The sequence below is a fragment of the Anolis sagrei genome, chromosome 6 (assembly GCF_037176765.1).
Source record: "Anolis sagrei isolate rAnoSag1 chromosome 6, rAnoSag1.mat, whole genome shotgun sequence".
Taxonomy (NCBI): Eukaryota; Metazoa; Chordata; class Lepidosauria; order Squamata; family Dactyloidae; genus Anolis; species Anolis sagrei.
This window is the reverse complement of record NC_090026.1, coordinates 14,316,099-14,340,983: the sequence shown is the minus strand read 5'-3', so window position 1 is coordinate 14,340,983 and position 24,885 is coordinate 14,316,099. Positions and strand designations below refer to the sequence as shown.

General features: G+C 44.0%; 1 protein-coding gene across 2 annotated transcripts; it reads right to left on the bottom strand.

Annotated features, from left to right (window-relative positions):
- Positions 1–2,919: 2,919 nt before the first annotated feature.
- On the bottom strand, positions 2,920–24,275 carry CTF1 (cardiotrophin 1). Of its 2 annotated transcripts, none has more exons than XM_060780155.2 (3): positions 24,180–24,275; positions 9,372–9,535; positions 2,920–6,874 (listed from the first exon to the last, which is right to left on the bottom strand). In XM_060780155.2, exons 1-3 carry the CDS (start codon positions 24,193–24,195, stop codon positions 6,422–6,424), a joined length of 633 nt encoding a protein of 210 aa, XP_060636138.2. In that variant the 5' UTR covers positions 24,196–24,275; the 3' UTR covers positions 2,920–6,421. The 2 variants fall into 2 exon arrangements, with proteins under 2 accessions (XP_060636138.2, XP_060636139.2); XM_060780156.2 differs by having other exon boundaries at positions 9,408–9,535.
- Positions 24,276–24,885: the final 610 nt, after the last annotated feature.

Sequence of the window (24,885 nt, the reverse complement as noted above, 5' to 3'; positions counted from 1 at the left end):
ATTATTATCCTATTGTGTTTTCACCAGTGCGGTGTGATGGTTAGAGTGTTGCACTAGTGAGTTCAAGAGTCAAATCCTTGCTCAACTGTGGAAACCGACAATGTGACCCAGGACAAGTTACACTCTCTCAGCCTCTGAGAGAGCCATGAAGAACTCTTTGTCAAGAAAACTCCTTGATAGGTTTGCCTTAGGGGTGCCATAAATTGGAAATGGTTTGAAGACACACAACAATAACATGGGATGACACTTTAACAACTGATGCAATACCCATACTGTCCTCGGGACTATCAATAGGCTGAATCTCATAGTGTATTTGCAGACAGATGACTCATATAGCTTGGGGACCTGGTGATGCCCGGATTGTTTGGAAAAGGCCTTGTTTGTTTTGGGAAGTTTGGTAATATCAGTTTGGTAATTTGTAATGCTATTTATTAGTAAAAATAAGTCAGCCATTCCTTTTGTTTTTGTTTTTAAATGAATGCTCCTATTAGAAAATACATAAGGATGTGGGTGAACTACAATTTCCAAAAATTGTGGGCAATCACCCCCAAATCCTGTCAATATTTAAAGTTGGCCATGTTGGGCCTGCGTGCCAAGATTTGTTGTTACCTGGGTTCAGTGCTGTCTGGATGCAGGGTGAACTATAATTCCTGGGTCCCAAGGTCAGCCTTCCCCCACCCCCCAAAAACCCCCTCCAATATGTTCTGTTGGTCACCAGGGTTCTGTGTGACAAGTTTGGTCCAGATCCATCATTGATGGGGTTCACAATGCTATCTGGATGCAGGGGGAACTATAACTCCCACACAGGTGGGTCAGTCCACCCCAAATGTCTCCAGTGTGTTCAGTTGGTCAACAGGGTTCTGTGTGTCATGTGTTGTCTGGGTCTTTCATTTGTGGGGTTCACAATGCTCTCTGGATGTGAGGTGAACTACAACTCCCATGTAGGTTCATCAGTCCCCCCGCCTCAATGCCTCCAGTCTGTTCAGTTGGTCACTAGGGTTCTGTGTGTCATGTGTTGTCTGGGTCTTTCATTTGTGAGGTTCACAATGCTCTCTGGATGTGGGGTGAGCTACAACTCCCATGTAGGTTCGTCAGTCCCCCCACCCCAATGCCTCCAATGTGTTCAGTTGGTCACCAGGGTTCTGTGTATCAAGTGTGGTCCAGGTCTTCCATTTGTGGGGTTCACTATGCTTTCTGGGTGCAGGGTGAACTACAACTCCCATGCAGGTTAGTCAATCTTTATTCCCCCCTCCCCAAATGCCTTCAGTGTGTTCAGTTGGTTACCAGGGTTCTGTGTGTCAAGTGTGGTCCAGGTCATCATTTGTGGGGTTCACAATACTCTCTGGATGTGGGGTGAACTATAACTCCCACACACTTTTTTTATTGCAGGTGAACTATAAACCCACATATATATATATATATATATATATATATATATATATATATATATAAATTCTTTGTATGAAAAGAGATGCAGTGTTAATGTAAAAACATGGAATCGCACTCACCTCCAATAAAGTTCCATATTCGGATGTCAGAGCTATTCCAGGATAAAAGCCTTAACTTAAAAATACCCATAAATAATCTTAAGATTGGTGGAAAGTTGGCCAATATGTTCTTGGCATGTGGGAAATAGGCCAACGAGAGGAGACGTTTGTAAGAGCTTCCAGCTTCCAGCTACTGTTGATATATCATTTAAGAAAGGATCACCAAGTGAGTTCTTTGAGCCAAAAACTGCCCCACAAAAGGTTCTCTCCTGTTACAAATGGCAGGATATTTGCAGCAGTAGAAAGAGATAATCTGTGATGTTTACAGAACACAAATATTACTTCTTATATTTAGCCCATGTTGAATATTCAGAAATCCAAAATACTCCAACACCCAAAATTATCCAAAGGGGTTGCTGAGATTGTGACACCTTTACTTTTGGTTGTCTCCATGTAAACAGACTTTTGTTTCATCCACACATGCTCAAAATGTTGTTTAGTATTACCATCAAGGTATATTTAATAAGGTGTATTTGAAACTATAACTCCCAGGATTCCACAACAGTGGCCCATGGCAGCTAAAGAGATTTTTTTTTTGTCGTGTCAGGAGCGACTTGAGAAACTGCAAGTCGCTTCTGGTGAGAGAGAATTGGCCGTCTGCAAGGACATTGGCCAGGGGACGCCCGGATGATTTGATGTTTTTATCATCCTTGTGGGAGGCTTCTCTCATGTCCCCGCATGAGGAGCTGGAGCTGGTAGAGGGAGCTCATCCACCTCTCCCTGGATTCGAACCTGCGACCTGTCTAAAGAGATGATGAACAGCATTAGTTTTAGTGTTGATGCACTCTTGATCATCCACCTGTGAGTGTTTGTCACTCACTCTGCACTTCTGAGTGTAGCTTCAAAAGTTTATTTCATGCACTACAACTCCAAAAGCCCTTGGCTGAGAAAGAAAGGAAGAAACCCTAGGCTATCTGAACATGAGGAAGAACTTCCTGACTGTGAGAGCCGTTCAGCAGTGGAACTCTCTGCCCCGGAGTGTGGTGGAGGCTCCTTCTTTGGAAGCTTTTAAACAGAGGCTGGATGGCCATCTGTCAGGGGTGATTTGAATGCAATATTCCTGTTTCTTGGCAGGGGGTTGGACTGGATGGCCCATGAGGTCTCTTCCAACTCTGATTCTATGATTCTAAACAAGCTGATTATGTGTTTGGGGCTCTCTCTTTGAAGGCTTTTAAACAGAGGCTGGATGACCATCTGTCAGGGGTGCTTTGAATGCGATTTTCCTGCTTCTTGGCAAGGGGTTGGACTAGATGACCCATGTGGTCTCTTCCATCTCTATGATTCTATGTTTTAGTTGATTAGCTTGGTTGCTTCCATAGGCATCATTAAATTAAATGCTTTGTGCAATACTTTTCAAAATAATGACAACACATCCTACTATAAATAGCTTTATTAAGAATATTAATATAGTTTTTTTTATCTAATCATATTTATATCAAACATTATATTAATATAAAACCAAAGTATACATCACAAACTAAAAGTCACTAGGACAGGAACAAATGCCCTAAGGGAGAGGCTATATAAGCCAGCGTCAAGGAAACAGAGAGAGCAGCTACCCTGTCGAGTAAGTGATACCATTATAACTGCTGTGGCTAAATGCTATGGAATTTGGGGAGTTGTAGTTTGGAGAGGTAAAACTATGACTCCCAGGGTTCCACAGTAGTGAGCCATGGCAGTTAAAGCAGTATCAAACTACATTCATTTGCTGATGTAGATGCACTCAGAGGGTGGATTGAAGATGGATAGGGTAAGAGACCTCCCAACCTGTACTAAAACGGAGTGGCAATGCAGAGGTTTGCAAAGGTCAGAACTGGTACTGAAAGAGATGTAAAGATTTCTTACATTCTTTTCAACTGACTAGGCAATTCTGTAAAACCTTTCAGTGCTGATGGGTGAGACTGTATATGGAAGTATGTGTTTATAGCCTAGGGTTCAATGCAATCATGGGAGTTGCAGTTTTCCAAGGTCTTTAGTCTTCTCTGTCAAAGTGTGCTTGTGTCTCACCAAACTGCAACTCTCAGGATGGAACATGGCCATACAGACCAGAAAACTCCCAGTAATGCAGTGATTCTGTCCATGAAAGCATTTGACAACACATTAGATAGAAGTGCTTTGAGTTTTGAACCAGGATTTTAGGAGACTAGGGTTCAAGTCCCCACTCAGACATGGGTAATCCATTGGGTGATCTTGGGCAAATCACTCTCTCTCAGCCTTGGAGAAAGGCAATGGCAAGCCCTCTCTGTGGGTGTATTTACCCTGTAGAATGAATGCAGTTTGGCCCCACTTTAACTATAGTTCAATATTACGGAATCTTGGGAGTTGTAGTTTTACAAGGAGATTCCATCTGAACATGAGGAAGAACTTCCTGACTGTGAGAGCTGTTCAGCAGTGGAACTCTCTGCCCTGGAGTATGGTGAAGGCTCCTTCTTTGGAAGCTTTTAAACAGAGGCTGGATGGCCATCTGTCAGGGGTGATTTGAATGCAATATTCCTGCTTCTTGGCAGGGGGTTGGACTGGATGGCCCATGAGGTCTCTTCCAACTCTTTGATTCTATGATTCTAAGTCTTAGCCTTCTCTGACAAAGGGTCCTGGTCTCTCACAAAACTTCAATTCCCAAAGATTCCAGCTATGGCTATTAAAGGCTATTATTAATGGCTATTACTTGAGCTATGGCAGTTCAAGTGGTGCCAAACTGCATTAATTCTACAGTAGAGATGGGTTTTAAATTGAGTGAACATAACACCTCTTAACCTATTGCTCTTTTAGACTAATGTCCCTTTCAACTTGTCGATTTTGTGTCTTTTGCCAAGGGCAATGGACAAAAAAGCATAACCCTTGTTGCCTTTTTGAGTCTACTGCCCAAGTTCTCAATGTCACAGAGACTAAATTGGAAAGACGACCAGCCATCCGATGTCTGCTCCCAATCCACAAATCCACTCCATACAAAACCTATTCAGCTGTCTTCAAATCAAGGCACCATTTCATGCCATTCAAGCATAAGATGGAGGAGGACTCTCCCTTCCTTCAGGAAGCTAGGCTCTGTTTGAATAGTTCTGACTGACTGCAACCAGACACCTTGGCACCCTTGTTCCGTACTTCATCAGTCAAAGGAATGCCATTTCCAATGCTGGCATGCCCTCAAGAATGGAGCGGCTCTTCCCTTCCCGCATTGAGATGCCAATCTACCTTTCATAAAGCAGCTGCTCTTTCCAAAACAGCTGACCTCCCTCATCTTTCCAATCCCACAGCTGGAAGGTTTCCAAGAGTTGTCTATAAAGTCTGGTCCGTCTGAGTCAAAGGATAGAACTTCTCCATTTTGCACAGAGGAACAGAGCGGACTGGCAAGACACATCATCCACTGCATATGAGGGCAAGAAATAGAAGGAAGAGGGTAATCCGTGCGACACACACTGGATACCTTTCAGTGGCACGGCCAGGGTTCAGCCTTAAGAGCCAAGGGGTTGCTGTTGCTATCCACTCTGAAGCAGTTACTTCAAGAAATCTAATGGTATAAAGCAGTGTTTCTCAACCTTCCTAATGCCGTGATCCCTTAATACAGTTCCTCATGTTGTTGTGACCCCCAAACAGTGAATTATTTTCGTTGCTACTTCATAGCTGTGATTTTGCTACTGTTATGAATTGTAATGTAAATATCTGATATGAAGGCTGTATTTTCATTCACTGGACCAAATTTGGCACAAATACCCACTATGTCCAAATCTGCATACTGGTGGGGTTGGCGGGAGGATTGATTTTGTCATTTGGGAGTTGTAGTTGCTGGGATTTATAGTTCACCTACAATCAGAGAGCATTCTGACCTCTACCAATGATGGAATAGAACCAAACTTGGCACACAGAACTCCCATGACCAACCGAAAATACTTGAAGGGTTTGGTGGGCATTGACTTTGAGTTTTGGAGTTGTAGTTCACCTACATCTAGAGATGTAGGTGATAGATCTGGACCAAACTTGGCACGAATACTCAATATGCCCAAATGTGAACATTGGTAGAGTTTGGTGAAAACAGTCCTTGACATTTGGGAATTGTAGTTGCTGGGATTTATAGGCCAGCTAAAGAGCATTCTGAACCCCACCAATGATAGAATTATGCCAAACTGCCCCTCACAGAACCCACTTGCCTTGAAGGGACTCACTGGTATGAGCCTCTATCCAGCCTCACTTGCTCTCCCTTGCCTGCACATGTGCACCATGCTGCTATGTGCCGAGCACGCCTGCTCTCCCCTCCCCTTTGCTCAGAGGCCAGCCAATCACTGTGGAGGAGGGCTTTTGGTGGGAGGATTCACCATCTGTTTCCAAAAAGGAAGATAAAGGCAGAAGGTGAGATCTTCAGCCTTCTGTGCCAAAGGGCTTCCTAAGACTATCAGAAATATACGTTTTCTGATGGTCTTTGGTGGCCCCTCTGAAACCCCCTCATGACCCTCTTGGGGTCCAGACTCCCAGGTTGAGAAACACTGGTATAAGTGATCCTGTGCCACCCTGTGAACAATTCCTCATTTGTACCGAATACCCTTCAGTGGCACAGTCAGGAATTTAGGCAAAAGAACTAAGAGGCTGCTTCAAGGTGCCTAATAGTATAACTGATCCTGTGCCACCCTTGAGAACAATTTTCCATTCATATTCAAAGGAAGATAAGAAGAAAAGATGGAAAGGACTGGCAAGACGGCGAGTTCAGTTTTGCACCGGTAATGGCACGGTGTCAAAACCATGTTTACCTCAAGGAAAGGGCTACCAGTGGGCACTTCCTTCTATTTTCTCCCACACAGACCTCTGCAAAATGAGAACCAACTCAGGCAAAAATCATGATGAAAGCCACCTGCCTCCACCAAAGGATCAAGGGCAGAGTAGAAAACTCAAGCAGGGTATTTGGCGGCCAGGAGGGCCATGTCCTTGTGGCAACGCTTGACCCAGTCTCGGTAGAGATGGCAAATTAAGTAGCCGGTGAATTTCATGATGAAGGTGTCCTCCATTCCTGGCGGCTCAGCTGGAGTAACAGGGCCAGGTAAGATGCCCAGGGAAGCCATGACGGCTTTCAGGTTGTTTGCAAGACCGAGGCAATGTACGCTTGATGTTTCGAGAAGATCATGCAGTTCAGAGGCTTCTGGGTTCAGATCGACTTGCTGGAGCTTCACGGCGGTTAGGTACTCTGGCAAATTAGAGAAAGCCCCGAAGTTCTGCTGCAAGCGTTCGGGGTCACTAAGGTCCAGCCAAGATGTGGTTGAAAGAGTAGGCAATGGCAGCCCTGGAAAAGGCTGAGGAGAAGGGTTAAAATCCGGATCCCCAAAGGGCTCCTCTTGATGAAATGCCTACAAGGAAGCAAAGGAAACACAGGAGACAGTCAGAAGTGTTTGACCAATTTTTGACATTTAGACCCCACCCATCATCCAAGGAACTTGGGAGTGGGTGGTGTCAGTGTCTGAGGCAGTCGCATTTTTTCTCTGCGAGAGGCTTGTCAGATTGTTTTAAGTTTGTGTGAAATACGGTGACTGTTACAAGGTCAGGGTGGGTGGGGAACACAGGGCCTTCCAGATGTGCTTGGAACATTTACATCTTCCAGACTTCCAGGGGACTATATACATGTGTATACATGCCTTCAAATTGTGTGCCAACTTCTAGTAAACCCATGAATCTTGTATTCCTAGACATCTTCCAGACTTCCAGGGGACTATATACATGAGAATACATGCTTTCAAACTGTGTGTCAACTTCTGGAAAACCCATTAAACTTGTAGGGTATTCCTAGACATCTTCCAGACTTCCAGGGGACTATATACACGTGTATACACGCTTCAGAACTGTGTGTCAACTTCTGGTAAACCCATTAGTCTTGTAGGGTATTCCTAAACAGGAGACCCTGGTAGCACAGACCTAATAAAACTACAGCCCCCAATATTTGAGCCATGATAGTTGAAGTGATGTCAAACTGCATTAATTTTACAGTGTAGATGTATCCCTGGACCCCCTGGTGGCACAGCAGGTTTAACCGCTGAACTACTGAACTTGCTGACTGGAAGGTCACAGGTCCGTATCCGGGGAGTGGGGTGAGCTCCCACTGTTAGCCCCAGCTTCTGTCAACCTAGCAGTTCGAAAACATGCAAAGGTAACGGTGCTCCATGCACATGACCTTGGAGGTGTCTACGGACAATTCCGGCTTAGATATGGAGATGAGTAAAGTACCAACCTTCAGTCGGGGAAAACGTTTACCTTACCTATTCCTAGACAAGAAATACTCAGAGATGGTTTGCTCTTGAAACATAGCATTCAGTTGTGTCAATGGACTTGAGCAGGCATGGGCAAACTTTGGCCCTCCGGGTGTTTTGGACTTCAACTCCCACAATTCCTGGCCTCAGGCCCTTTCCTTTCCCCCCTCAGCCGCTTAAGCAGCTGAGGGGGGGAAAGGAAGGGGCCTGAGGCCAGGAATTGTGGGAGTTGAAGTCCAAAACACCTGGAGGACCAAAGTTTGCTCATGCCTGGATTATAGTTTGTGGCTATATCCCAATTATTTCAAACCCCTCTTTGTGATATATCCGCCAACTCCAATCTTTTGACAGTGGGTTGAGCAGAGACAATGCTTTCATGGGACATTACACATACTATAACATAAGTTAACACCCCAGCCTCATGAGGGTTCTCTTGCTTATTTTATCACAACTTTCTGGTTCCCAGCCAGCATCATACTATATTCCAAGAACTCCCTCCATCATTTATCTGGTTATCTACCATAATCATCTTGGTTATAGTCATGATCTTTTTCCTCACCCTTTTCCCCAGAACAATCATTGATGAGGTATCCACTGTTTACCTCATCACTATATCTATCACTATATATATTTGATTCTATGATTCTATATCCACAAGTTTTGTATTTCTATTGTCACACACATGCCTGCTTATCCATGGCATAAGTGTCCCTAGGCACTTCATTCCATGCCTCTGATTGAGTAAACTCAGCATCTAAACTGTAGAATGAAAGCAGTTGGAGACCACTTTAACTGCCTTGGCTCAGTGCTACAGAATGACGGGAATTGGAGTACACTGCCATGGCTCAGTGCTACAGAATGAGGGGAATTGTAGACTAGGTAAAGCCTAGTCGTGTCCGACTCTACGGGGTGGTGCTCATTTCTATTTCTAAGCCGAAGAGCTGGCATTGTCCATAGATACCTCCAAGGTCATGTGACCAGCATGACTGCATGGCATGCTGTTACTTTCCCACTGGAGTAGTACCTATTGATCTACTCACATTGGCATGTTTTCAAACTGCTAGGTTGTCAGAAGCTGGAGCTAACACTGGGAGCTCACCTTGCTCCCCGGATTCGAACAGGTGTCCTTTTTGGTCAGCAAGTTCAGCAGATCAGCAGTTTAACCCGCTGTGCCACCAGGGAGCGAGCCAAATCCCAGGGTGCTATGGCATTGAGACATGGCAGTTCAAGTGGTGTCAAACTGCATTCATTCTACAGTGTAGATGCACGCATAGAACCCACAGAACTCAACATAGACATTTCTGGAGAGACAAACAATCATATTTTAAAGAGCTTAGAACGTGAAATAAGAATTAATTCTATTAATCTATTAAACAACATTTTATTATTGTCCAAAGACCCTTTTTCTCCATAGGTGTACAAGGTAAAGGTTTATAAAGTTAACAATAGCCAACTGATTAGACACATCGTTGGATAAACATTACAACAGTTAAAACTGCTTAGAATATGGGGTTAAAATTGTTTGATACCATGTACATGATGGTGACAAGAGAATTTATTCAGGGCCCTATTGCTGCAAACACATGTAAACACAAACACACACCTCTGTTAAAGAATTCCGCACACTTTGAAGACTCACATAGTTTGACAGCAGCTGTTCAGAGCCCTCTTGCATGTAAAGTGTCATGTTGCGTGTTTTTTCTATTTTGAGTACTATTTCTTGGTGAGACCGAGAAGACGACGAAGAGAGGTTTTTGGGTACATCCACTGCAAACAAAAAAATGGGATAAAGGTTAAGATATATACAAACACCTGAATTTGCTAATAGCCTACACTAAGCCTCTGGGTTGTTTTTCATAGGCAAGGGGACTTTGTACAACTGCTGGAGGAGAAGAGTATGAGAAGAAGGGAAAGAGTAGAGAAAACACAACTAAACCCATCTTTGTGCCTAACTTTTACAGTAGCTTTGGTCTGTTTTACTCCACAAGTCCAACTTTTGTATGACTACTTACTGTAACGATTTTATTGCATATTTATTTGGAGTTTCTAGTTAGACCCCAAAACATAATACTGTTATTTCCACTCCAAATGTCTCTCCACATTTGACTTTTGTGGATTTTATTATTCGTGGATTTAATTAAAATATCTTTCCTCTAGTTCCTGCAGTGTGAGTTTATAGCCAATGTTCTCTCATCATGATGGAGGACTTAGAGATTTTTTGAGAAAATGCGGTTCCTATGGTGGCGCAGTGGGTTAAAGCACTGAGCTGCTGAGCTTGTTGATCGAAAGGTCGCAGGTTCAATTCTGGGGAGCGGCGTGAGCTTCCGCTGTCAGCCCTAGCTTCTGCCAACCTAGCAGTTCGAAAAAATGCAAATGTGAGTAGATCAATAGGTACCGCTCCGGCGGGAAGGTAATGGCGCTCCATGTAGTCATGCCGGCCACATGACCTTGGAGGTGTCTATGGACAATGCTGGCTCTTTGGCTTAGAAATGGAGATGAGCACCACACCCCAGAGTCAGACATGACTGGACTTAATGTCAGGGGACTACCTTTACCTTTTTATGGTCATCATCCAGCAGAAGTCAACTACAGAGTTAAGTTGGAAAACCTGGAGATTTTTAGTTGTCATTTGGAAGCTGAGCATAGAATCACATTGCAGAACAAGAAACAATCAGGGCCAGCTAATCACCCCCAACAAAAGATTCCCCCAGGCAGTAAGAAGCCAGACCTTAAAACTGCTGGGCCATTAAATGCTAATCAAAGTGGTCAATTGAAACATTCACACCTACCTTGAACATACAGGAATTCTTTCTCCCACCCTGGACATTCCACAGATATATAAACCCTATTTTCCTCATCAGACCTCACAACCTCTGAGGATGCCTGCCATAGGTGCTGGTGGAACGCCAGGAGCTAATCTTTCTGGAACATGACCATACAGCTTGTAAAACTCACAACATATAGCAGAACCTTGGGATTCCTAGGGCATGTCCAGACAGCCTCATAATCTGGGACAAATAACTGGGGCAAAAAAATTGTAGTGCCTGACAGCAAGTCCAAACATGGAGCTGTCAGTCTTGGTCAATATTCCTCTGGCATCCTGACATGCTTGTTTGTAGAGGATTTTAGAAAACCGCAAGATGGACCTGCTAGAAGTTTACTTTTACTTTTTTTTTAATTGATACTCTGAGATGTGCTGGACCTCATAAGTGCTTATGCAGATACCTGAATGTGCACGCAAGCAGATTTCTTATAATTATCTCTCTGTGGCGGCAAAAAAACCCAATGGGATTTTGGCCTGCATCAATAGGAGCATAGTGTCTAGATCTAGGGAAGTAATGCTACCCCTCTATTCTGCTTTGGTTAGACCACACCTGGAATATTGTGTCCAATTCTGGGCACCACAATCCAAGAGAGATATTGACAAGCTGGAATGTGTCCAGAGGAGAGAGACTAAAATGATAAAAGGTCTGGAGAACAAGCCCTATGAGGAGTGGCTTAAGGAGCTGGGCATGTTTAGCCTGAAGAAGAGAAGGCTGAGAGGGGATATGATAGCCATGTATAAATATGTGAGAGGAAGCCACAGGGAGGAGGGAGCAAGCTTGTTTTCTGCTTCCCTGGAGACTAGGACGTGGAACAATGGCTTCAAACTACAAGAGAGGAGATTCCATCTGAACATGAGGAAGAACTTCCTGACTGTGAGAGCCGTTCAGCAGTGGAACTCTCTGCCCCGGAGTGTGGTGGAGGCTCCTTCTTTGGAAGCTTTTAAACAGAGGCTGGATGGCCATCTGTCAGGGGTGATTTGAATGCAATATTCCTGCTTCTTGACAGGGGGTTGGACTGGATGGCCCATGAGGTCTCTTCCAACTCTTTGATTCTATGATTCTCCTTATCCTCCTGTTGCCTTTACTTTTTCCCTCTTGAACCCCATTTCCCTTTGGGATCACTTCCCTGCCATGCTGGTGCCTACTGTATAAATTCAAGTTCTGTTTAATTTCATAAAGATCAGAACGAAGGAATGGTTGCAGAGAGTTCTCATGGGAACTGCTTTCCAATTGTTGTTCCATTTAGCCACCTGTGTGTCCATGGCTCCATTTGTTTACAGCCTTCATCGGCTGTTTTGGAATTTAAAAAACGTGCACATGTGCTGGAGCAGTCCACACAAGTGTATAGAGATGGTCAAGCGTTTTCCTTGCATGCAAAGATATACAGTAATGTGAATACGTACATTTTGACCACATTTGGGTTTTTATTGCACCTTTTAAACACATATTTTTGTCTGTTAATGCTATCCAGTTAATGCTATTTTCAGCAAACATCATTTAGCCACCCTAGCTTTTATCCCAGTTTCTTCTTCATTTTAGGGCCTGTGTAGAAGGGCCCTTAGAGCAGTGGTTCCCAACCTTTTTTTGACCAGGGACCACTTTGACCAGTGACCACTTTGACCACCAGTGATCACATTTTGACCAGAGACCACTTGACCAGGGTCCACTCTCCAACATTACTGCCAAAAGAGTTACAAATAAGTTTTTGGTCAACTTTAGATTGGGTTTGGTTATTTGGGGTGCTGATTCAGAAAATTGCATTGGACAGACCACATCAGCTCTAGTTTCTGATACAGAACATATGCCATCCAGCAGTCGCCATCTGCTTGCCCACAGAAATCATATTTAATAAGCCTCGGCACTATAAGAGGGTTTCGCAAGATCAGTTGCTCTTGTTGCAACGGTGTAAAAGCAGTGAGGCTGTGGACCATATTTTAGTTCTTGTGGACCACTGATGGTCCATGGACCACAGGTTTGGAACTACTACCTGAGAGAGAATTTTGAGGTCTTCCAGCATAGTCTTACGCTGGAGAACCTAGAAATGTCTAGCGATAACATCAAATATGCAAATAATCAAATCTGCAAAACTCAAAATCACAAAATGTGGAGGGACAACATTACTTGACCAAAGAATAAGTTGACTCAGGTTTTGGGGATGGCTTTATGACTAAAATTTCTAGGCTTACAGTACAGTACTTGTCCTTTGTGTGTGTGTGTCAGGAGCAACTTGAGAAACTGCAAGTCGCTTCTGGTGTGAGAGAACTGGCTGTCTGCAAGGACATTACCCAGGGACACCTGGATGTTTTGAATGTTTTATCATCTTTGTGGGAGGCTTCTCTCATGTCCCTGCATGAGGAGCTGGAGCTGACAGAGGGATTTGAACCTGCAACCTGTCGGTCTTCAGTCCTGCCAACACAAGGATTTAACCTGCTGCGCTACTGGGTGCTCCAGTACCTGTCCTGAGGAAATATGACCAGGTTCTTTTCCAAACCCCTTGAAACTTTGCTCTATAACCCCCTGCCCAATATTACTTTGAAATATTTGGTATGAAGGGTTAAATAGAACCTATAGGGATCCCTTGAGGCCACATGTGGGGTTTTTCACCCACGGAAAAGGCTCAACTTGGAGAGAGGGCACAGGCATTGGGTTACAGTCAAGTCGCACAGTCTTTCCATCTGCAGCTGTCTTTATTTAGAGACCTCTGTTGCCCTTCAGCTCACAAGCTCCCAAGGCAGCTTTCAAAGTCATAAAACCAACTCCAACAATGATAACAATTGGTCAGGTTTTACGACAAACAAGCGATAACAAAGTGCTTCAATTTTCAGCCCGTCATAAAACATATGTCATATGAGAGGAATGAGTCTGTATTCAATACAGAAAATTTCAAAATACTTTAAAATTGAAATTCATCCCTTTTTCACTGAATGCCACCCAGTTTTACTCCTTAGAAGCCCAGGTGAACATCATCCTGCTTGGCCATACATACACATTTCAAGAACATTTTCAAATATTATTTTGTAAAATATTATTTTAAAATTGTTTAAAATCCAACTGTCCCTCCATATTTGCAGATTTAACTTTTGGGGATTTGGTTACGTGATAATTGGATTCAAATGTCCTCCTTAGGAATCTCTAGGTTCTCCAGTTTGACCTTGTGGTCAACTTCCAGTGTTACATCAGCATGCAAAAGGGATTCGTTTGATGAAGGAGACTTAAGTCCACCAAAGCTTATGTTACCGACCTTTTTTCAGTTTCGGTAGTGCTTCAAGATCCTCTTGCATATTTCTTAAAGTGACTAACAAGTTGAACTTTATAAACTACTTAAGGAAATGTTTTCGCTTCTGCACACACATTCAACGAGACGCTGGGTTTCGTTTCCTTAAAAAAGTTAAACAGTGCCTATAACAACCTATTCCAAAGTATTGTTTACACACTTGGATGCTTCCAGCAGAAACAATTAATCCTTATTTTTGACCAGAAAAAAACAATACTTTTCCGGGCTGTATGGCCATGTTCCAGAAACATTCTCTCCTGAATGTTTCTTTGGAAGCTTTGAAACAGAGGCTGGAGGGCCATCTGTCAGGGGTGATTTAAATGCAATATTCCTACTTCTTGGCAGGGGGTTGGACTGGATGGCCCATGACGTCTCTTCCAACTCTTTGATTCTATGATTCTATGATGATTCACCCAGATCTATGTCAGGCATCTTCAGAATTTGTGATGTGAGTTGAAAAAATAGGCAAGTGAGGTTTATATATATCTGTAGAATGTCCAGGGTGGGAGAAAGTACTCTTGTCTGCTTGAGGCAAATGTTAATGTTGCAATTGGCCACCTTGATTAGCCTTGAATAGCTTGGCAGCTGGAAAGCCTGGCTGGTTGCTGCTTGGGGAGATCCTGAAAGGCACTGCAGACTGAGTCAACAAGAGAAGTCAGCCATAGCAGAGCACCGGATGAACCAACTTGGACACAGCATATTATTTGAGAACACAGAAATGCTGGACCACTCTAACAACTACCATGCCTTGCCAGACTACACAGAGAAACTATTGAAATCCACAAACATGTGGACAATTTCAACAGAAAGGAGGAAACTATGAAAATGAACATGATCTGGCTACTAGTATTTAAAAACTCTAAAATCAGGGCAGTAAATAAAGAGCAACACTAACAAAACAGGGCAATTCCAGATAAGAATCAATTAGGGCCAGCTAACACAGCCCAACAAATGATCCCCCATGCAGCAGCCAGCCAGGCTCTGAAGCTGCAAGGCTATTCAATGCTAATCAAGGTGGCCAACTGCAACATTCAGAAGAGTTATTTCTCCCACCCTGGACATTCCACAGATATAAAAACCCCACTTGCCTAGTTTTCAATTGATCTCACAACTGAGTTGTTGTAAGTTTTTTGGACTGTATGGCCATGTTCCAGAAGCATTCTCTCCTGACATTTTAACCACATCTATAGCAGGCATGCTAAGAGGTTGTGAGGTCGCAACCTCTTAACCTCTGAGGATTGCTGCCATAAATGTGGGTGAAACATCGGGAGAGAATGCTTTTGGAACATGGCCATGCAGCCTGGAAAATTCACAGCAACCCAGTGATTCCAGTCATGAAAGCCTTCGATAACACAATAGTATTGGAAATCTGGAGGAGCTGAGGCTAGAAAATCAGTTTTAGGGAGATGCCCAACATGCCAGGGCTTGTCCTTTGTCCTCTCCATCCTTACGCTCTGATTCTGGGCTGTTCTGGGAAACCAAATACTAGACAAGAGGTGGACTTTGGATCATCCCCGGAAGCGCTCTTCCGTGCCACTCCCTGAGATCCTTCAACTGGAAAATCCAAAAACTGCACCTGGCTGTGCATATATGCAAAACAGAAGCTTGGTATCTCAAAAATCTCTTTCAAGTTCCCAGTAAATAATTAACTCTGGCTTCAGGTGCCAGGGTGGAAAATACGTGCAGAGATGAACTTTTCATTCATGGAAAGATTGGGTGTGGAGAGGAAAGAACAGACTATTGGACTTTTACGGTTAAGGAACCAGAAGAGGTGGAGAAGGCAAAGGGATGGGTAGAGCAGTTTAGGCTTTTGTTGTGAAGTGTAGAAAGGGGGGGGGGGGGGGAAGGAGCTGAAGATAAAGGTATGTGAGTGTGTATCAAAGATAAGACAGTCATATACCATGGAAGAATAAGTCATTGCATCCTTAATAACTGCACAGAACAGAGGTGAGAATGACGGTACAGCAGAGTCTCGCTTTTCTGACTTAAACGGGCCAGCAGAACATCGGATAAATGAAAATATTGGATAATACGGAGTCTCTTACTGTTACCCGTCGGACGTGGCGCTAAACACCTAGAATACTAGCAACAGGGACTCAAAGGGATAAGGCAAGGCAACACCTCAGGGCTAGAGCAGCCCAGCATGAATTGCCTAGATATGGAAGATAAGCATGGAAATCACAGAGGGAAGGAGGGAGGATGCTCCCGCTTCCGGTCCTGCTCCTTTCCCCTTTTTCCTCCCTCCTTCTCCTCCTTATCTTGCCTTTTCCCCTTATTGGGAATGAAGGGAGAGAGTTAGGGCGTGCTCCTTTAATTGAAGGGGAAATGCTGGAGGAAAAGGAGGGCATCAGATAAGCGCGTCGGATAAGACGGAATGTCAGATAAGCAAAGGTTGGATAAACGAGACTCTACTGTATTCTCAAAATATTCTTGGACTGCCATTCCCAGCATTATTGAGCTATGACTATAATGCCTAGAGCTGCTGGGCATTACAGTTCAACAAAGTCTGGGGGGAATCAGGATTCACTGATATATTTTGATTCACTTCCACAGAATTCTGGTCATTTCAGTTCTCGTATCTTTTAAATATCCATTCATAAACTTCAACCCAAGCAATTAAGGAAAAGGCAGATAAGATATTGTCAACTTTATTGCTGTTGTGTGTCTTCAAATTCTTTCTAACTTTAGGCAACGCTAAGGTGAACCTATTATTGGTTTATTGGTAAGATTTATTGGTAGGATTTGTTCAGAGGGACTTTGCTTTTGCTGTCCTCGGAGAGAGTGTGGCATGCCCAAGGTCACCCAGTTGGTTTCCATGACAGAGTAGGGATTCGAACCCTGGTCTCCCAGAGTCCTTGTTCAATGCTCAAACCATTACACCACCTTCGTTCTTTGGTAAACTATAAAAGGCTGTCTCTCCCTTCTCTGTCTGTTTGATGACTGCCCACAAGTGGCATTTCCTATTACATACCAGGCAATTATGAGATTTTGTGGTTTCTTTGGGTAACAATGGGAATCTGTCCAACCTCTCAATGCTCTTTGAATTTTCACCAGCTACAATTCAGACAAGTCTTGGTTCTCAGCATCAGCCATCTCATTCTCACTCCAATGTGTTCCTGCCTTGCTCATGCTTCTTTCCACAGAGACCTCAGAAGAGCTATTTACCCACATTTCCAACATGCTTCTAGCTGTACTCATATCTGCACCATGTAAATCTGGAGCAAGGGTAGGCAACTGTGACAGGTCTAGCAGAATCAACTTTTTTTTGGACTCTAGGGTCCTTTGAGGGCTGCATGAATGGTCAACAGTGCTTCCCTTAAAGCCAGATGCAGCCAGAAGTCACTTCTGGGTTTTGTTGTTGTTGGCATTATTATTATTATTATTATTATTATTATTATTATTATTATTATTCTGACACAAAAACACAGCATGTCACAGCAAATGAGATCTATATGCTGGATTTCGTATCACAAAATCACAAGTCAAACACTTCCCAAGCATCTAGGACTGTGTGATGTTGTTATTATTATTATTTTACTGGCACAAAAGCACAATACGTCACAGCAAACGAGATCTATATACCGGATTTTGTATCAAAAAATCACAAGGCGAACACTTCCCAAGTGTCTATGACTGTGTGATGTATTTTTGAATGATGTACGCAGATCTAAGTAAGGTGGCCTTTTACAGTTGACAGATTGTGATTTTGTCGATGTTTATTGTTTCCAAATGCCGGCTGACATCTTTTGGCATGGCCCCCAGTGTGTTGTTGTTGTTGTTGTTAGGGCCCCTGGTGGCACAGTGGGTTAAACCACTGAGCTGCTGAATTTATGGACTGAAAGGTTGGCGGTTCGAATCAGGAGAGCGGAGTGAGCTCCCACTGTTAGGTTCAGCTTTTGCCAACCTGGCAATTGAAAAGCATGCAAATGTGAGTAGATCAATAGGTATCACTTCTGTGGGAAGGTAATGGCATTCCATGCAGCCATGCCAGCCACATGACCTTGGAGGCATCTACAGACAACGCAGGCTCTTCGGTTTAGAAATGGAGATGAGCACCACCACCCGGAGTCGAACACGACTAGACAACGTCAGGGGAAACCTTTACCTTTACATTATTATTATTATTATTATTATTATTATTATTATGTTTATTATGTTTATTTATACTCTCCTTTTTCTCTCTATAAGGCTGTAAGCTCCACCTAGAATCATAACATTGGAAGAGACTGCACGGGCAATCCAGTCAAACCCCCTGCCATGCAGGAAAAGCACAATCAAAGCACCCCGACAGGTGACCATCCACCTTCTATTTCAAGGCCTTCAAAGAAGGGGCTTTCAGCACACTCCAAGGCAGAGGGTTCCACTGTTGAACAGCTCTTATGATCAGGAAGTTCTTCTTAATGTTCAAGTGGAATCTCCCTCCCTGTAATTTGAACCCATTGCTCCCAGTCCTAGTCTCCAGGGCAGCAGAAAACAAGCCTGTTTCCTCTTCTTTATGACATCCTTTCAAATATTTAAACATGGCTATCATGCTTCCTCTCAACCTTCTCTTTTGCTGGCTAAACAGACTCAACTCTTTAAGCTGCTCCTCAGAGGGATTCATGGTTTCCAGTCCCAGTTTCTGGAACATAAATATACCTGCTTTTCAAAACTCAGAAGTTGGCTGTGTTCTGAAAAAAAAAGGTCAATTGTTGCTTCTGGGGGTAACTGGGAGAAACAGGTCGGATTCTACAAGTCAGACAAAAGTGGAAATCTAGCAGGCCTAAGGTCCAAAGAATGATCCTTGGAGAGGGTGCATGTAGTCCTTGCTGGCATCTTACCCAATGCTGCCATAACACAATGATGCATGAAGGCTTGGTCAGCACAGTCTGTGATTTTTCTGATAAGCCTCCAGGATATAATGATGCAGAAGCCAAATTTCCCCCCCTAAGGACCTGGAGGCTATTTTTACCTGGCTGGTTAGCTGGGCCACAGGTTGGACAGGCCAAACAACTTCTCTCTGTTTCTCTCTCTTTAATTTTTTAGGCTGCAATCCTCTGTCTTTTCATGCAGTATAAAATTGCACACATTTAACTAAGTAGCAAGGGTAGTTATAACGTGGTTATTGAATTGCAAAGATGTGTAACCAACACTTAACCAATACACACTGGGACCAAACTCACTGGTGTCCCATTGTATATTGATTGTTTTGCTAGCTATGTGAAGAAGCAACAGCCCTGCACACCATATGTGCATTGGACATCTTTACCATTCTATTTTCTGTCCATATATACACATGCAATACCTCAGTAGGTGCATCTTTTTGCTCCACGGGGTTTAGGAAGGAGTATACATTTCTCCGCATCCATAGATATTCTTCTATATAACATGGTTGCTGTAAGATTACTCAATAAGCAATACAGTCCAATGGCAGCTGGTCATTTCAATGTTTGTGGAACCACGAATCTACATTATGTTTTAGTCTGAACTTATCATAGAATCATAGAGTTGGAAGAGACCTCATGGGCCATCCAGTCCAACCTCCTGCCAAAAAGCAGGAAGATCGCACTCAAAGCACCCCAGACAGATGGCTTTTCAGCCTCTGTTTAAAAGCCTCCAAAGAAGGAGTCTCCACCACACTCTGGGGAAGGGTTTTCCACTGCTGAACGACTCTCAGAGTTAGGAAGTTCTTCCTAATGTTTAGGTGAAATATCCTCTCTTGTAGTTTGAAGCCATTGTTCCACATCCTGGTCTCCAGAGCAGCAGAAAACAAGCTTCCTCCCTCCTCCCTATGACTTCCTCTCACATATTTATACATGGCTATCATGTCTCCTCTCAGCCTAAGTGTTATGGAAGATGATGATCATGTGAAGCATCTTTCAGACACGTTTCTTAATGGTTACAAATCTCTCCTAAATTGAAGTACTGCAACACTCCCCAGAACATGTGAAAGCTGTTGAGAAACCAAATGACTTCCCCTCACATCTTGATACTTGGTCTCCTCTCAACCTTCTCTTCTTCAGGCTAAACATGTCCAGCTCTTCAAGCTGCTCCTCATAGGACTTGTTCTTCACACCCTCGATCCTTTTAGTCGTCCCCCTCTAGACACATTCCAGCTTCTCAACACCTCCCTTCAATTGCAGTGCCCAAAATTGGACACAGTGTGATTCCAGGTGTGGTCTGGCCAAAGCAGAATAGAGGGGTAGCATAACCTTCTGGATCTAGACACTACATTCCAGGGGTCCTCAAACTTTTTAAACAGAGGGCCAGGTCACAGTCCCTCAAGCTGTTCGAGGGCCGGATTATAATTAGAAAAAAACATGAATGTGCACACTGCACATATCTTATTTGTAGTGAAAAACCACTTAAAAATACAATAATTAAAATGAAGAACAATTTTAACAAATATAAACTTATTAGCATTTCAATAGGAAGTGTGGGCCTGCTTTTGGCTGATGAGATAGGGTTGTTGTTGTTGTTGTTGTGTGCTTTCAAGTAGTTTCAGACTTAGGTTGACCCTGAACAAAGGCCGGGTAAATGACCTTGGTGGGGCACATCCGGCCCGCGGGCCTTAGTTTGAGGACCCCTACTATATTCTTTTTTATGCAGGCCAAAATCCCATTGGCTTTTTAAGCTGCCGCCACACATTGTTGGTTCATGTTTAACTTGTCGTCCACGAGAACTCCGAGATCTTTTCCACACTGCTTTACAGGAGCTAGATTAAGCACTGAGTCCTAGCCCCCAAACAGGTTCAGAAATTCAGGGAGTTCTTTCAATGAAGAGACTAAAATCCGGAGCAGATTCTAATGTCCCACTGCCATAGAATCTACCAGTAATTCAGTTGAATGAGGAATGTAACCTTGTTTTGCACAGTCCTTTCTCAAAAGCTAGTCCCACAAGGCTTGGCTACTAAGGTATGTTCTCTCTGTGCATATTCCTTCAACTTTCACATTCCTTTAAAATTTTATTTGTGGTTTTATTCTTCGGCAACAGAGTGGTGCAGTGGTTTGGGAATTGGACTGTGACTCTGGAGACCAGGGTTCGAATCCCTGCTTGGCCACTGGGTTGATTATCCCACTATAGCAGTCATGGGCAAACTTGAGCCCTCCAGGTGTTTTGGACTTCAACTCCCACAATTCCTAACAGCCTCAGGCCCCTTCCTTAAGCGGCTGAGGGAGAAAAGGAAGGGGCCTGAGGCTGTTAGGAATTGTGGGAGTTGAAGTCCAAGACACCTGGAGGGCTCAAGTTTGCCCATGCTTTCACTATAGAGTCTCTTTAGGGTCACCATAAATCAGAAAAGACTTGAAGGCACACTACAACAAAGTATTCTGCATAGATATTCCCTTACAAGGTTGCCAACTGAACAGAAGACTTTCATAGTTTGTTCCTGTGCTTGGAGGGAGCAATAGATGGCAGGCATCCTCAGAACCTCACAACCTCTGAGGATGCCTGTCATAGATGCAGGCAAAGCGTCAGGAGAGAATGCTTCCGGAAAATGGCCAGACAGTCCGGAAAACTCACAGCAACCCGTGAATATGGCCATGAAAGCCTTCTATTCACAAGCCTTCTATTCTGTTTAAAGTTCAACCCAGCTGAAAATCCCGCAAGTGCTGGAATTCACTTTTGTTTTCCCTTCAAGTCTAATGCTTCTGATATAACCCAGTTCAAAAGTAGATGTTGTGGCATTTTCTGCCTTGATATTCTGGATTATATGCCTGCGTGGAAGGGCCCCAAGAGCCTCTGATGACGTTGGGCAAATGTAAAGGTGTATGTGTTAAAAATAAGTAACTTATACAGATAGAGATGCAGCCAGAGAAGTGTGCAAGGAGGCAATGACGAAATAGTTGGAATTCCTGCCTGAGAGACTTCCATCAAAGGCAGGGAAGACCTAATGTGAAAATAAGGGAACATATCTCACAAAGTTGGCAGCCCTATGGCCCATCTCTCTCTACAATGTAGAGCAAATGCAGTTTGGCATTGCTTTAAGTAAGGAGTCCCTGGTTGCGCAATGAGTTAAATAAACCCTTGTGCCAGCAGGACTGCTGACCGAGAGGTTGTGAGTTCAAATCCGGGGAACAGGGTGAGCTCCAGTCTGTCAGCTCCAGCTTCTCATGCAGGGACATGAGAGAAGCCTCCCACAGAATGGTAACACATCCAGGAATCCGCTGGGCAACGTCCTTGCAGATGGCCCTTTCTCTCACACCAGAAGCGAGTTGCAGTTTCTCAAGTCAGAAAAAAAAACCCACTTCAACTGCCATAGCTCAGGAGCAACTTGAGAAACTACTACTACTTGAGAAGTACTACTCTCAGGATATGACAGAATTGAGTCAAAACGGCATCCATAGTCAAATGCAAGTGCACACATGGAGCGATGGTGTTTCAAGCTGCATCCAATTCTATAGCAGTATTTACAAAACTTTGGTCTACCTGATGTTTTGGACTTCAACTCGCAGAAGCCAGTGTTTAAGGAATATAGATACTGTACATAAATAATAATAAATCATATATAATAATAATAAGGAATACAAATACTGTAAATAAATAGTAATATATAATATATAATATTAAAGGGAAAGGTTCCCCCCCCCCCCGACATGAAGTCCAGTCGTGTCCAACTCTGGGATGTGGTGGACATCTCCATGTCTAAGCCAAACAGCCAGCATTGTCCGTAGACACCTCCAAGGTCATGTGGCCAGTATGACAGCATGGAGTGCCGTTACCTTCCCACCGGAGCGGAACCTATTGATCTAATCACATTTGCATGTTTTCGAACTGCTAGGTTGGCAGAAGCTGGGGCTAACAGTGGGAACTCACCCCACTCCCTGGATTTGAACTGCCAATCTTTCGGTCAACAAGTTCAGCAGCTCAGTGGTTTAACCTGCCGTGCCACCAGTGGGCCCATAACACAATTATTGCATGTAATAACATATAATAATAATAGATTATTATGCATTGTTATAAGGAGCCCCCGGTGGTGCAATGAGTTAAACCACTGAGCTGCTAAACTTGTTGACCAAAAGGTTGCAGGTTCAAATCTAGGGAGCAGCGTGAGCTTCCGCTGTCAGCCCCAGCTTCTGCCAACCTAGCAGTTGGAAAACATGCAAATGTAAGTAGATCAATATGTACCACTTCTACGGAAAGGTAACAGAGCTCCATTTGCATGTTTTTGAAGTGATATGTTGGCAGAAGCTGGGGCTAACAGCGGAAGCTCACACTGCTCCCCGTATTCGAACCTGCGACCTTTCGGTCAACAAGCTCAGCAGTTCAATGCTTTAACCTACTGTGCCACCGGGGGCTCACTAATATATAATAATAAATATAATATATAATAATAAATAATAAGGAATATAAATATTGTAAATAAGTAATAATAAATAATATATAATAGTATATAATAAATAATAAGGAATATAAATACTGTAAATAAATAAATAAAGGACTGTGGAAGCTGGAGACCCAAAAACACCTGGATGACGGGAGCTGTTGAAATATGCCATAGTGTGTATGGGCATGGCAATTTCACCCTCAGATGAGAAGGAATTGCTCCCTCCAAGCACAGGAACAAACTGTGAAAGTCTTCTGGTTAGTTGGCAACCCTATAAGGCAGTGGTTCTCAACCTGGGGTCCGCAGATGTTTTGGCTTTCAACTCCCAGAAATCCTAACAGCTGGTAAACTGGCTGGGATTTCTGGGAGTTGTAGGCCAAAAACATCTGGGGACCCCAGGTTGAGAACCACTGCTGTAAGGGAATATCTATGCAGAATACTTTGTTGTGTGCCTTCAAGTTGTTTCTGATTTATGGTGACCCTAAAGAGACTCTCTAGTGAAAGCATGGGCAAACTTGGGCCTCCCTCCAGGTGTTTTGGACTCCAACTCCCACCATTCCTAACAGCCTGAGGCTCCTGAGGCTGTTAGGAATGGTGGGAGTTGGAGTCCAAAACAGCTGGAGGGAGGCCCAAGTTGGCCCAGGCCTGTTCTACATTGTAGATAGTCACCACAGACTCTTATAGATAGAACCAAAGTAGAATAAAATAGTTGGGAATCTATTCCAACTCTTCTAGAGTTGGAAGAGACTTCCAACTATTCTATTCTACTTTGGTTCTATCTATAAGAGTTGGAAGAGACCCTAAGGGGCCCCCCAGTCAACCATACAAGACAAGACACTCGTTCCAACCATGCAGAAAGACACAACCAAAGTGCTCCCATCCAGCTTCTGCCTGGAAGAAACCCTTCAGACCACCCCGCAAGCTCTCTGTGCCCCCCAACAATACAAAGGGGCAGCCCTGGCTTTGCAGGAGAGTCCAAGGGAAGGGTAAGGGGGAGATTCGCCCTACCTGGGAGCACCTCCATCGCGCTGGGTCCGGCTTTGCGCCGCTTGTTGCGGGCTCCTTCCCCGGCGCGGGAGTTTTATAGCGGGCGCCCGGCTTCCCCCCCCCCCTTCCTCCTCCTCCTCCTCCTCTTGCCCGGGGACCAGGCATTCCAGGCGGCTGACATCACCGGGTCCTGGCCGCTCGCCTTCCCGGAAAAGGGAACCTAATCCCCTTCCTCCTCCTCCTCCTCCTTCTCTCGAGGCTCACCTCTCTGGAGCAACTTGGCACCCAAAGGACCGGCCAGGAGCGCAGAAGAAGGGGCCAAAGGGTGGGGATTAAGGGGCCAAGCCGGAGGGAAGAGAAAGAAAGAAGTCTTTGGAATTTGGGTGACTCTGCTCTCTCCTCTTGGCTTTAGGAAAAGCCCCTCCACTCCCAGTCCGGCTCAATCCCATTGTTACTGGGATCCAGGGTTTCCTACTTCCTTGCAATTGTGGGCTTCCATTTCCACTTTACAGACATCTATCTAACACTGGCCAAGACACAAGTGCGTGCTTTCCACTTACGCAACCTTGAAGCCAACAGGAAATTGAAAATCACCTGCGAAGGTCAAGAGCTTGAACATTGCTTCCATCCTAAATATCTCTGTGTCACCTTAGATCAGTGGTTCTCAACCTGTGGGTTTTGGCCAACAACTCCCAGAAATCCCAGCCAGTTTACCAGCTGTTAGGAT